General features: G+C 46.9%; 1 protein-coding gene across 3 annotated transcripts in view; it reads left to right on the top strand.

Moving 5' to 3' along the window:
* The first annotated feature begins 3618 nt into the window (after positions 1 to 3618).
* The window catches only part of VGLL4 (vestigial like family member 4), an 81949-nt gene continuing 71764 nt past the window's right edge, over positions 3619 to 13803 (top strand). For 2 of the 3 annotated variants that reach the window (XM_069967081.1, XM_069967080.1), the window contains exon 1: positions 3619 to 3886. Coding sequence is in view for 1 of the 3 variants with exons in the window: in XM_069967078.1 (XP_069823179.1) it covers positions 6976 to 6983 (8 nt within the window). In the remaining 2 variants the exon portion in view is untranslated. Of the gene's footprint in view, positions 3887 to 6964; positions 6984 to 13803 lie in introns of those variants that run through there. The other variant, XM_069967078.1, reaches the window with a different exon arrangement.

The raw sequence follows: 13803 nt of genomic DNA, 5'->3' as shown, positions 1-13803 counted from the left end.
GGACAGTTACATCATCAGAGCTTCCCCAGGGCTTCCCTCAGGGGGTGAGTGAGGGATCCCATCGTATGTCTTTACAACACATCCTTCTATCATTTTCATGCGTCACCCACAGTGTCAGACTGGGGTACATTGGGCCCACCTGTGAATTTGATTCTAGGGGGCCACCCTACATACACCAGATATACCCAGCATCAAACCATTCATGTTACTATAGCAATTGCAGCCCCTCTCCCTCCCCTCCTTCTGTGTACCGACTGCCAGCAGCAGCACATAGAGCAGGTAGAGGCAGCCTGAGAGGAGGAGGTGGGGAGGGTCCCAGGGGAGAGCAGAGGGTCTGCGTTGATTCTGCACACCACATGCTGCTGCCTGTCCCTCTGGTTACTCCCTGCCTTTATATATTAAGATAAAACCCCAGGCTACTATATAGAGGTAGTGAGTGATCGGTTGACAGGCGTGTGCAGCAGTGCCAAATGATTATATGTAATTCTGGAGCTACTAAATGAGGAGGGTAGGGCCCACCGGGGGATTTCCCTGCTCCCCTGTGGGCCAGTCCGAGCCTGGTCACACACCTAACTTCCTATCTGAATCCAAGATGGCCACCATGTTGGTGACATAACCTATTATCTGCCAAAGTGTTTCCATATTACATGGGTGTTTCCTTACTTCTGAGACACCCTGTCTGAGCTTTTTATGTAGCAGAGATGAGTTAGTTGTGGATTCTGTCCCCCCTTCCTGCCAATGTCTGACACCGTGCCGTCATGTGCATGTAGCCCTATACCCATAGCTGTCATTTCCTAGTGAATCTGAGAGTGACATAACCCTTCAGCTCCCTTTGAACTATGTTGTGTCATCTCATCCCTTTCCCTTTGTGGCAGGATTGTAATCCAGGTGTTTAGTTCGGAGCTCTGAAGTTCTGTACATTCCATGTAAAACACATGTTGGAATCTGTTCTCTGGAGCCTTTGATCTCAGAAATCCTGGATTTGGTATTAATGCAGGTTGTTAAATGTCAGCGGTTTATCATCCACTCCAGCCATAGAACATGTAGCCTTCCATTCAGACTATGTAATCCCGGCTTCATTATGGAAGCGCCAGGAGGTTTACTGTCTTGTACCGCAGGAAATGAGCTTTAATGTGGGAAAATCATCATTGTTAATTGTTTCTATACACCGTGTCCTGTAATAGACCCCAAGATTCAGAGTTATTATGTAATGACCTAATGGTGATAATGCAGCTTATCCCTAAGCGGGCTGCAATACCGGGCACAGCCAGTGGACAAGAGGGGCACTGTTTCTGGAGTAGGACATCTGACTCCCAAGGCCCTGTTCACATTGCAGTTGTTGCCCTACATTGTACATTGTACCAGTTTTGACAAGAGCAAGAAGAGAGAAACCTAAACACCATGTAGGACTTTGAGTGGGACACTTGTCCTATAGAAAAGGACATTTCAGTTTGATTGTATTACCTCCCTGTATACAGGGACAACCAAGGTGCAGAACAACCTGTGGAGTGTAGTCAGAAGCACTTTCATAAATGGGAGAATTTACTTAAATTCTTGAATTAAAGGGATTGTCCTACACTCAACCCCCCTGGGACCCCCACCAATCACAAGGACAGGGATTCCATGGACATATGCACTCTGGTCATGCTGTGTCCAATACCATAGACCAGGGGTAGGGAACCTTGGCTCTCCAGCTGTTGCAAAACTACAACTCCTATCATTCCTGGACAGGCATGATGGAAGTTGTAGTTTTGTAGCAGCTGTAGAGCCGAGGTTCCCTACCCCTGCCATAGATTCTCCATCAGAGTATGAGACTCCCATGGTGAAGGTTCCAGAAGTGGGACACCCAGTGATCAGACACCCTATCACCTGTGGATCTCTGATACTTGTTGTTGGTCGGACAAGTCTTTGCACCTTGTTCACATGTTGCAGTTTTTCCACAGTTTCCTCGGTGAAATTACAACAGGATGGTTTACCATAATAACAGAACTTGCCACCATTTTTGCCAACTTCAAGAAAAAAACACAGCATGTAGACCGCTTTTGGTCTCCCATGGTAGCACCAGGTTCCACATATCTCTGGCTGGGGAGAAGTGAATCGTTCGGCATAAATTTCACAAATTGCAAATGCAAATTTTTTGCATTTCAGTTTGAATGTATTTCCTCACTTTCCCTGTACACGGAGCGGCTCAGAGGTAAGTGACAACGCTGTAGGCATCATACAGTAACTTCTGACCATCCCATTTCCTGAGTCCCCTCTCAGGGTACTATACAGGAGCAGGGACACCTTTCTTTGATAGAGTCCCTGCTCCTGGCTTACTTTTTATTGGCATTGGCTGGGTTATTCGGGGTGATTGGTTGGCACATCATGTTCAGCCAGGTCAAGCATGAGTGTTCATGGAAGGTCGGTGGAGAGAGGGCTCCCTTATTGTATTAAAGGGGTTGTCCAGGGGTTACAATTCTATGTAACTTTCTGATATCAGTTGATTTGAAAGAAAAAGATTTTCGCTGGACAATCCCTTTAAGGGGCCATGATAGAATAGAACAGCTAGGAGCAGCTGCCTAGTATCATTGCTCTCCTGGAGGTCAGGTGGCCTCTGTCCCCGCCAGAAGAGCTGACAGTCACTGACTTTAGCCGCCCAGCACCAGCTGCCATGGGAGTCTGATGATTGCCATATAATATGCCTGGAGTTACATGGGACTGCAGATAACCATGCTGCATCATCTGTTCTCAACTTATTACCATGTGTAATATTAAGTGTTACATGGGACTGCTTGTAACTTTACTATATTATCTATTCTTAGAATGATTGCAACGTGTAATATTTAATATTACATGGGACTGCAGGTAACCTGGCTACATTATCCATTCTCAGGATCAGTAGGGTGAATGTGCTTACGTTATCTGTTCTCAGAGTTATCACCTTCGCTATTACATGGGATTGCAGGTAAACCTATGACATTATCCCTTCTTACCATTATAACTATGTTGAATTTGTGGCGTTACATGGGACTGCAGATAACCTTACTGCAATATATGTTCTAACAGTTATCGTGTGACACATTTGGGGTTACATGGGACTGCGTGTGACCTTAGTCCGTTTAGTCCCATGTTTATTGCCATGTTGACTCGGTGATGTTACATGGGACTGCAGGTAACTTTATTGCATTGTCAAATCACCATGTGTAACTTAGTTACATGGGACTTCAAGTAACCTACAAAATAATGTTTCCAAGTCTACCAATACCATGGGACTGCCTGTTACCTTCTTATGTTATCTGTTGCTGCTTTATTGAATCAGTGAACTTATATAGGACTGCAGGTAAACTACTAAATTAGTGGTTACCAGTTAGCAGCCTTTAGTGTTACTTGGGACTGCAGGTAACCTTCTACAGACATGTATCATACTGTGTTACATGGGACTGCAGCAGGCTGAGTGAGTGTCCCCCATGCGGCTTCCCGTACACTCCCTTCTCTACCTGCTGCTGCCTAGTGTGTGACGTCACGCCCTCATTATGCTAATGTACGCTGAGCTCACCCGGCGCTCCACCAATCAGCGGCCAGAGCGCTGCCCACCTGCCAGGAAGAGAATTCCATCATTCCTCGCATTCCTAGTGCGGAGCGCGGCGCTGAGCAGGGAGCTTCCCCGGGGTCCCCAAGCAGCAGCTCTCCGGGGCCCCTCCGCGGACTCCTCACACCCGGCAGGTCCCACCCAGGACAACACGGACTCTCTATCCTCGCTGGGATTCCCCCTTTAAATAAAGCACTGGGCTTGGAAATTAGCAGATCCCCAGATTCTCGGTGGATTATCCCGGTGTAGTGACCGCTCTCCCCTCCCGGTAATACAGACTCCAGCACGTTGGATCGTCACAAAGTTGCTGCTCTGGTAAGTTGTGTGTGTGCTGTATATAGCTGTATACCGTGGGTAGTGTGCAGGTACCGGGCATTGTGTGTGCTGTATATAGCTGTATACCGTGGGTAGTGTGCAGGTACCGGGCATTGTGTGTGCTGTATATAGCTGTATACCGTGGGTAGTGTGCAGGTATAGCTGTATACCGTGGGTAGTGTGCAGGTACCGGGCATTGTGTGTGCTGTATATAGCTGTATACCGTGGCTAGTGTGCAGGTACCGGGCATTGTGTGTGCTGTATACCGTGGGTAGGGTGCAGGTATAGCTGTATACCGTGGGTAGGGTGCAGGTATAGCTGTATACCGTGGGTAGGGTGCAGGTACCCTGCATTGTGTGTGCTGTATATAGCTGTATACTGTGGGTAGGGTGCAGGTACCGGGCATTGTGTGTGCTGTATATAGCTGTATACTGTGGGTAGGGTGCAGGTATAGCTGTATACCGTGGGTAGTGTGCAGGTACCCTGCATTGTGTGTGCTGTATATAGCTGTATACCGTGGGTAGTGTGCAGGTACCCTGCATTGTGTGTGCTGTATATAGCTGTATACCGTGGGTAGGGTGCAGGTACCGGGCATTGTGGGTGCTGTATATAGCTGTATACCGTGGGTAGGGTGCAGGTACCGGGCATTGTGGGTGCTGTATATAGCTGTATACCGTGGGTAGTGTGCAGGTACCGTGCATTGTGGGTGCTGTATATAGCTGTATACCGTGGGTAGTGTGCAGGTACCGGGCATTGTGTGTGCAGACATTACTCATCCCTGTGTGTACAGGAGCTGACAGGCACTCTGTGTATTGTGCCTGTGTGTACAGCCTGGCCTGGAGGGTGACAGGTACTTTCTGCCCTCTAGGTTGTTGTGTTGCCTTTTGTATCTTTCTGTTGTGAAATATTCACCATGTATTGTGTAAACAGCAGCACAATTATTACACAGGCTGGGATAGAGTGGCTGCATAGAGGGTCACTATGACTCTCATTCACCTGGACTCTTCAGATTGCCCAACACATGTCCTATCATCCTAATATATATATGTGTATATATATATATATATAATATTTATAATTTTTTTTTTCACAATATTGGGCAATAAGTGGTTAATGGCGTTTATCATAAGATGTATTCCGCAAGACCCCAGTCTGATGTATTCCTATTGGTCTGTAACCCCCCCCCCACACACACACACTGACCATTATTGGAGGGGTAAGTGCTCTTTGGTGCAGGGGAAATGAGGTCATGTGCTGCCATATTGAACCCTATGTGTTGTCTATATAATCCATGCAGATAGCACATGTGCAGTCTGTGCTGCCGCTTAGGGACCCGGTAGGTAAGGGGGAGCACTGCCGCCTAGGGAGCCGGTAGGTAAGGGGGAGCACTGCCGCCTAGGGAGCCGGTAGGTAAGGGGGAGCACTGCCGCCTAGGGAGCCGGTAGGTAAGGGGGAGCACTGCCGCCTAGGGAGCCGGTAGGTAAGGGGGAGCACTGCCGCCTAGGGAGCCGGTAGGTAAGGGGGAGCACTGCCGCCTAGGGAGCCGGTAGGTAAGGGGGAGCACTGCCGCCTAGGGAGCCGGTAGGTAAGGGGGAGCACTGCCGCCTAGGGAGCCGGTAGGTAAGGGGGAGCACTGCCGCCTAGGGAGCCGGTAGGTAAGGGGGAGCACTGCCGCCTAGGGAGCCGGTAGGTAAGGGGGAGCACTGCCGCCTAGGGAGCCGGTAGGTAAGGGGGAGCACTGCCGCCTAGGGAGCCGGTAGGTAAGGGGGAGCACTGCCGCCTAGGGAGCCGGTAGGTAAGGGGGAGCACTGCCGCCTAGGGAGCCGGTAGGTAAGGGGGAGCACTGCCGCCTAGGGACCCGGTAGGTAAGGGGGAGCACTGCCGCCTAGGGACCCGGTAGGTAAGGGGGAGCACTGCCGCCTAGGGACCCGGTAGGTAAGGGGGAGCACTGCCGCCTAGGGAGCCGGTAGGTAAGGGGGAGCACTGCTGCTCTACAAATCAGCTTATTTTGTATTAGGTTTCATGTAAGAGAATAGACTAATGAATATCATGACTCACAACTACTGGTGAGCTGGTCCAGGATGAGTAATTGCAGAGTAAGGGGCTATGTTGTCTCTATCTGTCCCTGGTGCAGATCTACTCTGCCCCATAAAGGGAAACTCCGGTTGGGGGGCTTCCATAACTGGTAAGCAGGCCTGAAAATGTTAGGTAGCTTTGTGGGGGGAAAATCCCTGAAAGGGTATTCCCATCTTATGATCTGTACCAGGGAATTTGCCCCCTGGAATGGATTATGAGCTTGTAAGCCCCATAGCGAGTGACTAGAGCGCCGGCCCTGCATGTGCTTCACATACTCTGAGGTGCAATTTCTCTTCAGTCTAGAAATTGGTGGGGGTCCCAGCAGTTTAGCATGTTATCTCCTATTTGAGATGGGAAATCCCTTAAGTCTCTTGTCAAGAGGAATCCACCCTGCTGGAGGAGCAGTCATAGGGTATGTCCACATGGGACTGATATGCTGCAATCACTCCTATACACCCCTGGACAGCCCCTTTAAATTGTTTGCCTCCCTGGACCTATTGTATAATGGTTCCTATTAGCAGATATTACATCATGCAGTGAGACAACCATCTAAAATGACATTGAAGAAGCAGTCTCCTCTATGGGAATGATCATTGTGTTATAATATATGACGGACCTGGAGTGCTGGTCGTTAAATAGGGGCGGTGTTATGTATAAGGAATTGCAGTATTATGCAGCATTTTCTCTAGTACTATCAGTCCCAGGCATGTGCCAAGGTGTCTGGTGAATGCTGAAGGGCGCTCGCTGAGGCCCCCAGGTGGTGGGATGGGAGCTTGCAGCCAGTGTCCTATTTGTCTAGACTGGAGGTCAGCTGGCCAGGAGAGGGTTACTCTCCAGCCAGGAGTCTGCTGCCTGAGGTTTTCACATGTCACTGGAGGAGGAAAGGGAGGGGGAGGCAGCAATCACCCTCCAGCCTCTCACATTGTGGGGGAGGGCTGCGGCTGCTGCTGGGATCTTTGGCTCTAAATGAAGGAAGTTGGAGAGAAGTTGTTTGTTTTTGTCTGTGCTGCTGTATGTCCTGGTAAGTCCTGGGTGCTTGTTGTCTGTACATGTACCAGAGTGAAGTGCTGGGGGTTGGCGGAAGGACTTGCAGTAAGCAGCAGGGGGCTTATTGTGAACAATGCCTGGTGCAAGATTAAAGAGCATTCCCAGGGTCTCTGCGAAACCTGCTCCTGCCCCCTCTCCATATATCAGCAGTAAGGGTCTTCTCATTCCCTACCCCTATAGCCGGCCAGATAATGTAATCTTATCCACGAGGACACAGTAGTTTCCAGTGACTGGAAGTAACACAGGTGATGATCTGGTCATGTCATTCATTTGTGGTGGCCTGGTATAATGGGAATCTATAGGATATCCTTAAGGCTATGTTCACACACAGTGTTTGCATCAGTCTTTTTCAACCAAAAGGAGTGGATTGAAAACAAAGAAACTGGGCAACTTTTTTCACTCCTGGTTTTGGTTGAAAACATACTGACGGAAATACTGTGTGTGAACATGGCCTTAAAGTGAATAGAACAGTAATAGCAGGGCCGATTGGTGCAATGTGCTGGAAGGTGATTTCCATAGATAACTTCACTTTTGGTCACATGTTTGGCTCCTTGCTCTGAAATCGCATCATCTAAAGTGGATGGTAGCTGTTCATTGGGCAACAAGAAGAGGAATATACCCATATTTATAGAAAAAGGGGAAAAAAAACCTTGATGAACATTCATGTAATGTCCGTAAGCCAAAGGTGAATTATGGCTTAATTGATAGGGAACACAGCAGTAGCGCTCTAGAGCAGGGATGGGGAACCTTCGCCTCTCCAGCTGTTCCCATCATGCCTGGACAGCTAAAGAAGGTTTGCTATCCCTGCTCTAGAGGTGAAGGCTGCACCTACGCTTTACCGGTGCAGTTAGCGCTAGAAATAAACAGCATTATATCTGTACTGACAAATCACTCCAGCACAGTCCTGACACCGGAGGAAGTTGCTATGGTGGAGGAATACCCGCATATGTGTAACAGGAGCCTGGTTTCTGTGGCCAAGAGACTTACAGGGGTTATCCAGTGCTACAATAACATGGCCATTTTCTTTCAGAGACAACACGACTCTTGCCTCCAGGTCAGGTGTGGTTTGCAATTAAGCTCCATTCACTTCAATGGAACTGAGCAGCAAAACCCCACCCAAGCTGGAGACAAGAGTGGGCTGTCTCTGGAAGAAAGTGGCCACGTTTTTGTAGCGCTGGATAAACCCTTTAAACCTGGACACTTGCCTATAGGTCACTGTGAGAATTGGCATTTTCAGAGCACACACTTTTTATGGTGTACACCATCAATATCACACTATAAAGCCACGTGAATGTAGTTACAGCAATGTCCATTAGCACGTTCTCAGAATTGGGCCAAATGCTAGTTCTGTGGGGCAGTATGTAGGCCACCTGTCAGGTCTAATGACGTGGGCTGAAAGCATCATAATGCTGCGTTTACACGTAACGATAATTGGCCCGATCGTACGATTAACTATGTCGGAGTAACTTTTTTTTCATAACGAGCAGCGTTTAGACTGTACAATATATCGTACAGAAAATTCGTTGTGCGATCGTTTTGCGAACGCTTAAGCCTATGTCACACATTGGTTAAATCGGCGAACGACTGTTCACACGGAACGATTTGTGAATTTTTTGCGAACGACTATTTGATAACATGTTGAAAGATCAAAATGCGCGATGTATCGTTCGTCGTATGATCGTTCGCTGCGTTTACACGTACGATTATCGTTCGAATTCGATCGTTATCGCGCAAATTTTGTACTATAATCGTTTCGTGTAAACGCACCATAAGTCTCTACAATAGGCCTTATGTTATCGGACCTGAGGTCAGGCCGGGACTGGCAGCCGTAACCATTTAGGTTGTCAAAGAGACAAATCAAAAGTTTAGATCAGTTTAGACCCCACTCTCGTGATCAGTCACTTTTTAAATACTCAAATGCAACCCCCCAAAAATTTGTCATGTGTCTGACGTCTCCAAATTTAGAATTTCTTGTTGGAAGGTACGCTTTAGGCGCTTTTTTTCCCTTTTTCACTTATCGAGGTGCGAGGCAGAATGAGATGGAGAGAGAGAAGCACTTAAAGTGACTGTACCACCAGGCCCAGGCTGAAGGACTAGAGGCGGGCCGACCCACCCTTAGTGGGAAGAAACCCCAGCCCCTCCATGATGTGACTCCATTAGAATCAATGGAACCCTATCATAGAGGGGTAGGGGGTTTCCTCCCACTAAGGGTGGGTCGGCCCGCCTCCAGTGCTTCAGCATGGGCCTGGTGGTACAGTCACTTTAACCAAGGGCTTCTCCTACTTCATCACAGCAATTGGTGGTCTGAAGAACACTTAAAGGGATTATCCAGTGCTACAAAAACATTGCCACTTTTGCACAACTCTTGTGTCCAGATTGGGTGGAGTTTGAAACTCTTTTCCATTGAAGTAAATGGAGTTTTATTGCAAACCACACCTGACCTGGAGACAAGAGAAGGGGAAAGTGGCCATGTTTTTGTAGCGCTGGATAACCCCTTTAAGACTTTTTTTCATTCTTCTGCTCCAGTGGCAAAACAGATGTGAACATGGCCATAACCTTGTGTAGTCACAACTACTAAAAAGGTTTGGGTGTAGCTCTATCCCGAAGACCCCCGTTGGTTTTTCAAGTGACTTTCATTAAAGCGACTCTGTACCCACATAATTTTTTATGACAATAACTGCATCACCTGCCGAACAGACCCCAGGACAGATCTTGGATTAAGCTGCTATCCGAAGGTACAAGGGGTTTGGGGTGGACAGATTGTGGGTACAGAGTCGCTTTAAACTCTATGGGGGAAACAGCTGCTTTCTGTGCAATCCCTATATGTAGGGATGAGAACCCAAAAAATCATGCAACTGAAGGCAATCTTTGTCAATCACAGCAGTCTTTTTTTTTTTTTTTTTTTTTTTTTTCGTTAATAAGATACGACGTCCAGGTGTAGCCCCGGGCGGAGGCAACACCCAGACTTTTTGTAGCAAGATTTTCTAATTTTAACTATTGAGCTACAGGGAATGCTGTTCAAGGGAATACGTTGGGGGAATAAGGCTGGGTTCACACTGCGTTTTTGCAATCCGTTTTTTGAAAGAAAAAAAAAAAACGGATAAAAACCGAAATGCAGAAACTGATGCATTTGTGTGCATCCGTTTTGATCCGTATTTTCATTGACTTCCATTATAAAAAAAAAAAGGGATCAAAACGGATCAGTTTTTTTTTTTTGATGGACACAAAAACGTTGCTGACACAATTTTTTTTTGTCCGTTAAAAAAACGGATCCGTTAAACGTATGCTAAAAACGCAGTGTGAACCCCGCCTAAGGGTTTTGTGCATTTAGCAATTCACACTGACAGAATACAGACACATTTGTACTATGACTGTGAAGGCCCTATTACACCACACAATTGTTGGCCGTTACGGCCGATAATTGCTTGGTGTTATAGTTCCTATTAAAAGGCAACGATCAGCCGACATGCACGATGCCGGCTGATCCTTGACTTTCAACATGTTGAAAGATCTTTGAACGATTATTGTCTGCTGGCTATCGCTCCATGTAATAGGATCGTCCAGGAAGCCCCTCCTATAGCTCCCAACGCCTCCCTGTACTTACCTGTCAGTATGTGTAATAGCGCCAGCAGTGAGTGGGGAAAGAGGAACTGATCTGACAGTTCGGCGCTCGCTTGCTCTAATTGGGGCCTGGTCTGATCAGATCTCATGGTCATCAGTTTGGGTTATCAGACCTGCAATGAGGCCATGGCTAGGTGCGTATAGATCATACTAGTGTAAACCTGACCTACTGTTACCCTACTTATCAGAAAACACAGGCTCTATTACAATCTACCACCGTGCTATAGGCGGCCAGGTTTGTAGGGAAAAAGTCAGATGCCCCTTTATTGCCCTATAAATGATGTGTCACAGCGGTTTATGGCTGTCTGTCTTCTTCCATTGCTAGGGTTTGTTCACACATTCAGGTTTTTAATTGCAATTACTAAATACAAAGCCAGGACTGGGTTTGAAAAGAGCAGAAGTCTTATTGTTTCCTTTGAGTGCTCTCCATTTATGATTTGTTCCTGGCTTTGTATTCATTAATTGCAATTAAGAACCTGGACGTGTGAACACCCCCTAAAGCAGACAGTCATATTAGTGATTTGACGTCGTCTGGGTAATTGCTCCGTACCCAGCCCCCGCTAATACCACTCGAGAACAATTCCTTTTCTTATTTGTGGATAAATCTAAACTATAGTCGGTTATTTTAATTTTTCCATTCAAATCCTTTTATTTGCATGACGGGGGCTGCGCCGAGCCCGGGGCGTTGTGAGAGAGGAAAGCATTGTGAGTGTATGCAAATGGGGAGCGTGCATCACATAAAACATGGAAATATCGACCTGTAAGAAGTGTTGTCAGCGTGACGCACGGTACATTTTATTTAGGGTCTGAATTGGTGGAATCTAGAGATGACGCAATTTAAGCACGTTCACGTCCGATTCTTCGTCATTTTATTACCAGTGGCTGAAGAAGTTGCCATAGGATGTATCCATGTTTTCCCGGACTCCCTGGGGCTGCATCCATCTTCTTCAGCCACCAGTATTTAAATGCTGAACAATTGGAGTCGAGCATTGTCAAGCTGCGCTCATCTCTAGTGGTGTCTAACCTGCGGCCACCTAGTTGTTACATAACTACAATTCCCATCATGCTTAGATACAGGGCCGGCATCAGCACAGGGTTTATGTGGGCAAGTGCTGGCGCCAGAGAGAGAGAGGCCCGGTGTTCTGATGTTCTGTAGTGCAGGACCTGTAAGCGTCCTGCAGAAAAAGAGGGATGAAGAACCTGATCACATGACCTGCAGATCCTTAAGGGTCAATTTACACATAAAGATTGTCTGACAGATTATCTGCCAAAGATTTGAAGCCAAAGGCAGGAATGGATCTGACCTGATCTGTTTAGTCTGTTTTTGGCTTTGGCTTCAAATCTTTGGCAGATAATCTTTCTGTGTAAATTAACCCTAAGGGTGGTATTACACAGACCGAGCAGGGCATCAACTGACAGGCCTCTGTGAAGCTAGAGCGCGCGCGGGACCCCGGGAGAAGCGGACGGCAGGAGCAGCCCTGGAACGTGGATGGGTAATGTATATCGTTAGACGCCGGCCACGCACCGCTATTACACGCAGCGGTGCGCGGTCGGCGCCCGACGAAAATAGGGTCTAACCTATATCAACGATCAGCCGATGATCGTTGCATTTATTACACGGAGCGATAATCGGCCGAATCGGGCCAATTCGGCCGATTATCGTTCCGTGTAATAGTACCCTAATACTACAGTGTGGAGATTGGCTGGACAGAGAGGAAGAGGGAGAAGACTGAGCTGTCAGTGGTGTTTGTGTGTGTCAGTCAGTAAGTAATGTGTGTTTGTGTATGTTAATGGTGTCTCAAGTGATTGTGTAGAGTGGATGGATGAGGGGCCCACTGAGGCTGTCACCCAAGTGCCTGCAGAAACCTGGAGCCTGCCCTGCTTAGACAACCAAAGACGAAGCTTGCATACTCATTTGACGTTGTGACTGGTAAACTACATGATGTATATGTGCTGCATGATAAACTGGTAAACTACATGATGTATATGTGACATGCCGATTCTTGACTTTGCAGTTGCGATCACACTGTTTAATCATTATTTTATTTTTTATTTTTATAACAGTTGCCGAGAAATTGCAGTTGCACGTTGACTTGCATTGAGGTCTATGGTAGCAAAGTCACATGCCATTTGCATACAAACATTCATCAAGGATCTAGCCTAAATTAAAGCGGATTAGAAGGCACAGCTACTATCTTGCATAAACAGCGCCACCCTTGGTCTTCAGGTTGTCCGTAGTATTACAATTAAGCTCCATTCACTTAAACAGAACTGAGAACTGCACCCAAGCAGGACTGGAGTATTGCTGTTTCTGGCAGAAAGCAGCCTTGTTTTTCTAAGCCTGGAGAACCCCTTTAACATGGTGCAGATTTATAATCTGCATTGCTGATCGTGCAGAAATCATGTGGAAAATCCTATACGGAGCTTATGGATGTGTATAGTCTCTTATTATGCCTCCATCTCCATACAGGGTGTGTAACATAAAGGAGATCCCACAATATATGTGTAAGTTGCGTTGTGTGTGGGGAGGGAGGCATAAAGCCTGACGGCAGGAGGATTGCAGCACTTGCTGTGCCCTGGCCAAGTCACACGCTGCGTGCCATCTGCTCCCAGCCGCTGACACATAATATTCCTGGCATGGAGAACACTTTAACTCGGGCAAAAATCTATGAATAAAATGGCTAAAGTTATAGAATTGTAGTTTTGTTTTCCAAGATTTCTTCCAAATCTGTTATTGTGTTTTTGCAGAATTAGGAAAATGGAATAGAGTTTAATGGGTTATCCCAGGATGCTGGCAATGTATTGTGTACTGGGCTCTTTGCACCTATGTCACTGGTGCCAACCTGCGGCCCTCCATCTGTTGCAAAACTACAATTCCCATCATGCCTGGTTTTAGCTGTCCAGGGTAGTTGGGAATTGTAGTTTTGCAACAGCTGGAGGGCCGCAGGTTCGACACCTGTAACTTATATCATTTATAGCTATAGAACAGATAAGATTAATGATGCGTTTACACAGAATGATCACTGTCAAATTTTCGCAATAACAATCGCATTTGAGCAATAAGTGGCTTGTGTAAACACAGCGAACGATCAAGCGACGAGCGAGAAATCGTTCATTGTGATCTTTCAATATGTTCACAAATTGTCGTTGATTTTTTTTTTTTTTTTGTAGAT

This window comes from Dendropsophus ebraccatus, chromosome 4 (assembly GCF_027789765.1).
Source record: "Dendropsophus ebraccatus isolate aDenEbr1 chromosome 4, aDenEbr1.pat, whole genome shotgun sequence".
NCBI lineage: Eukaryota > Metazoa > Chordata > Amphibia > Anura > Hylidae > Dendropsophus > Dendropsophus ebraccatus.
This window is presented reverse-complemented; position numbering and strand designations above follow the sequence as displayed.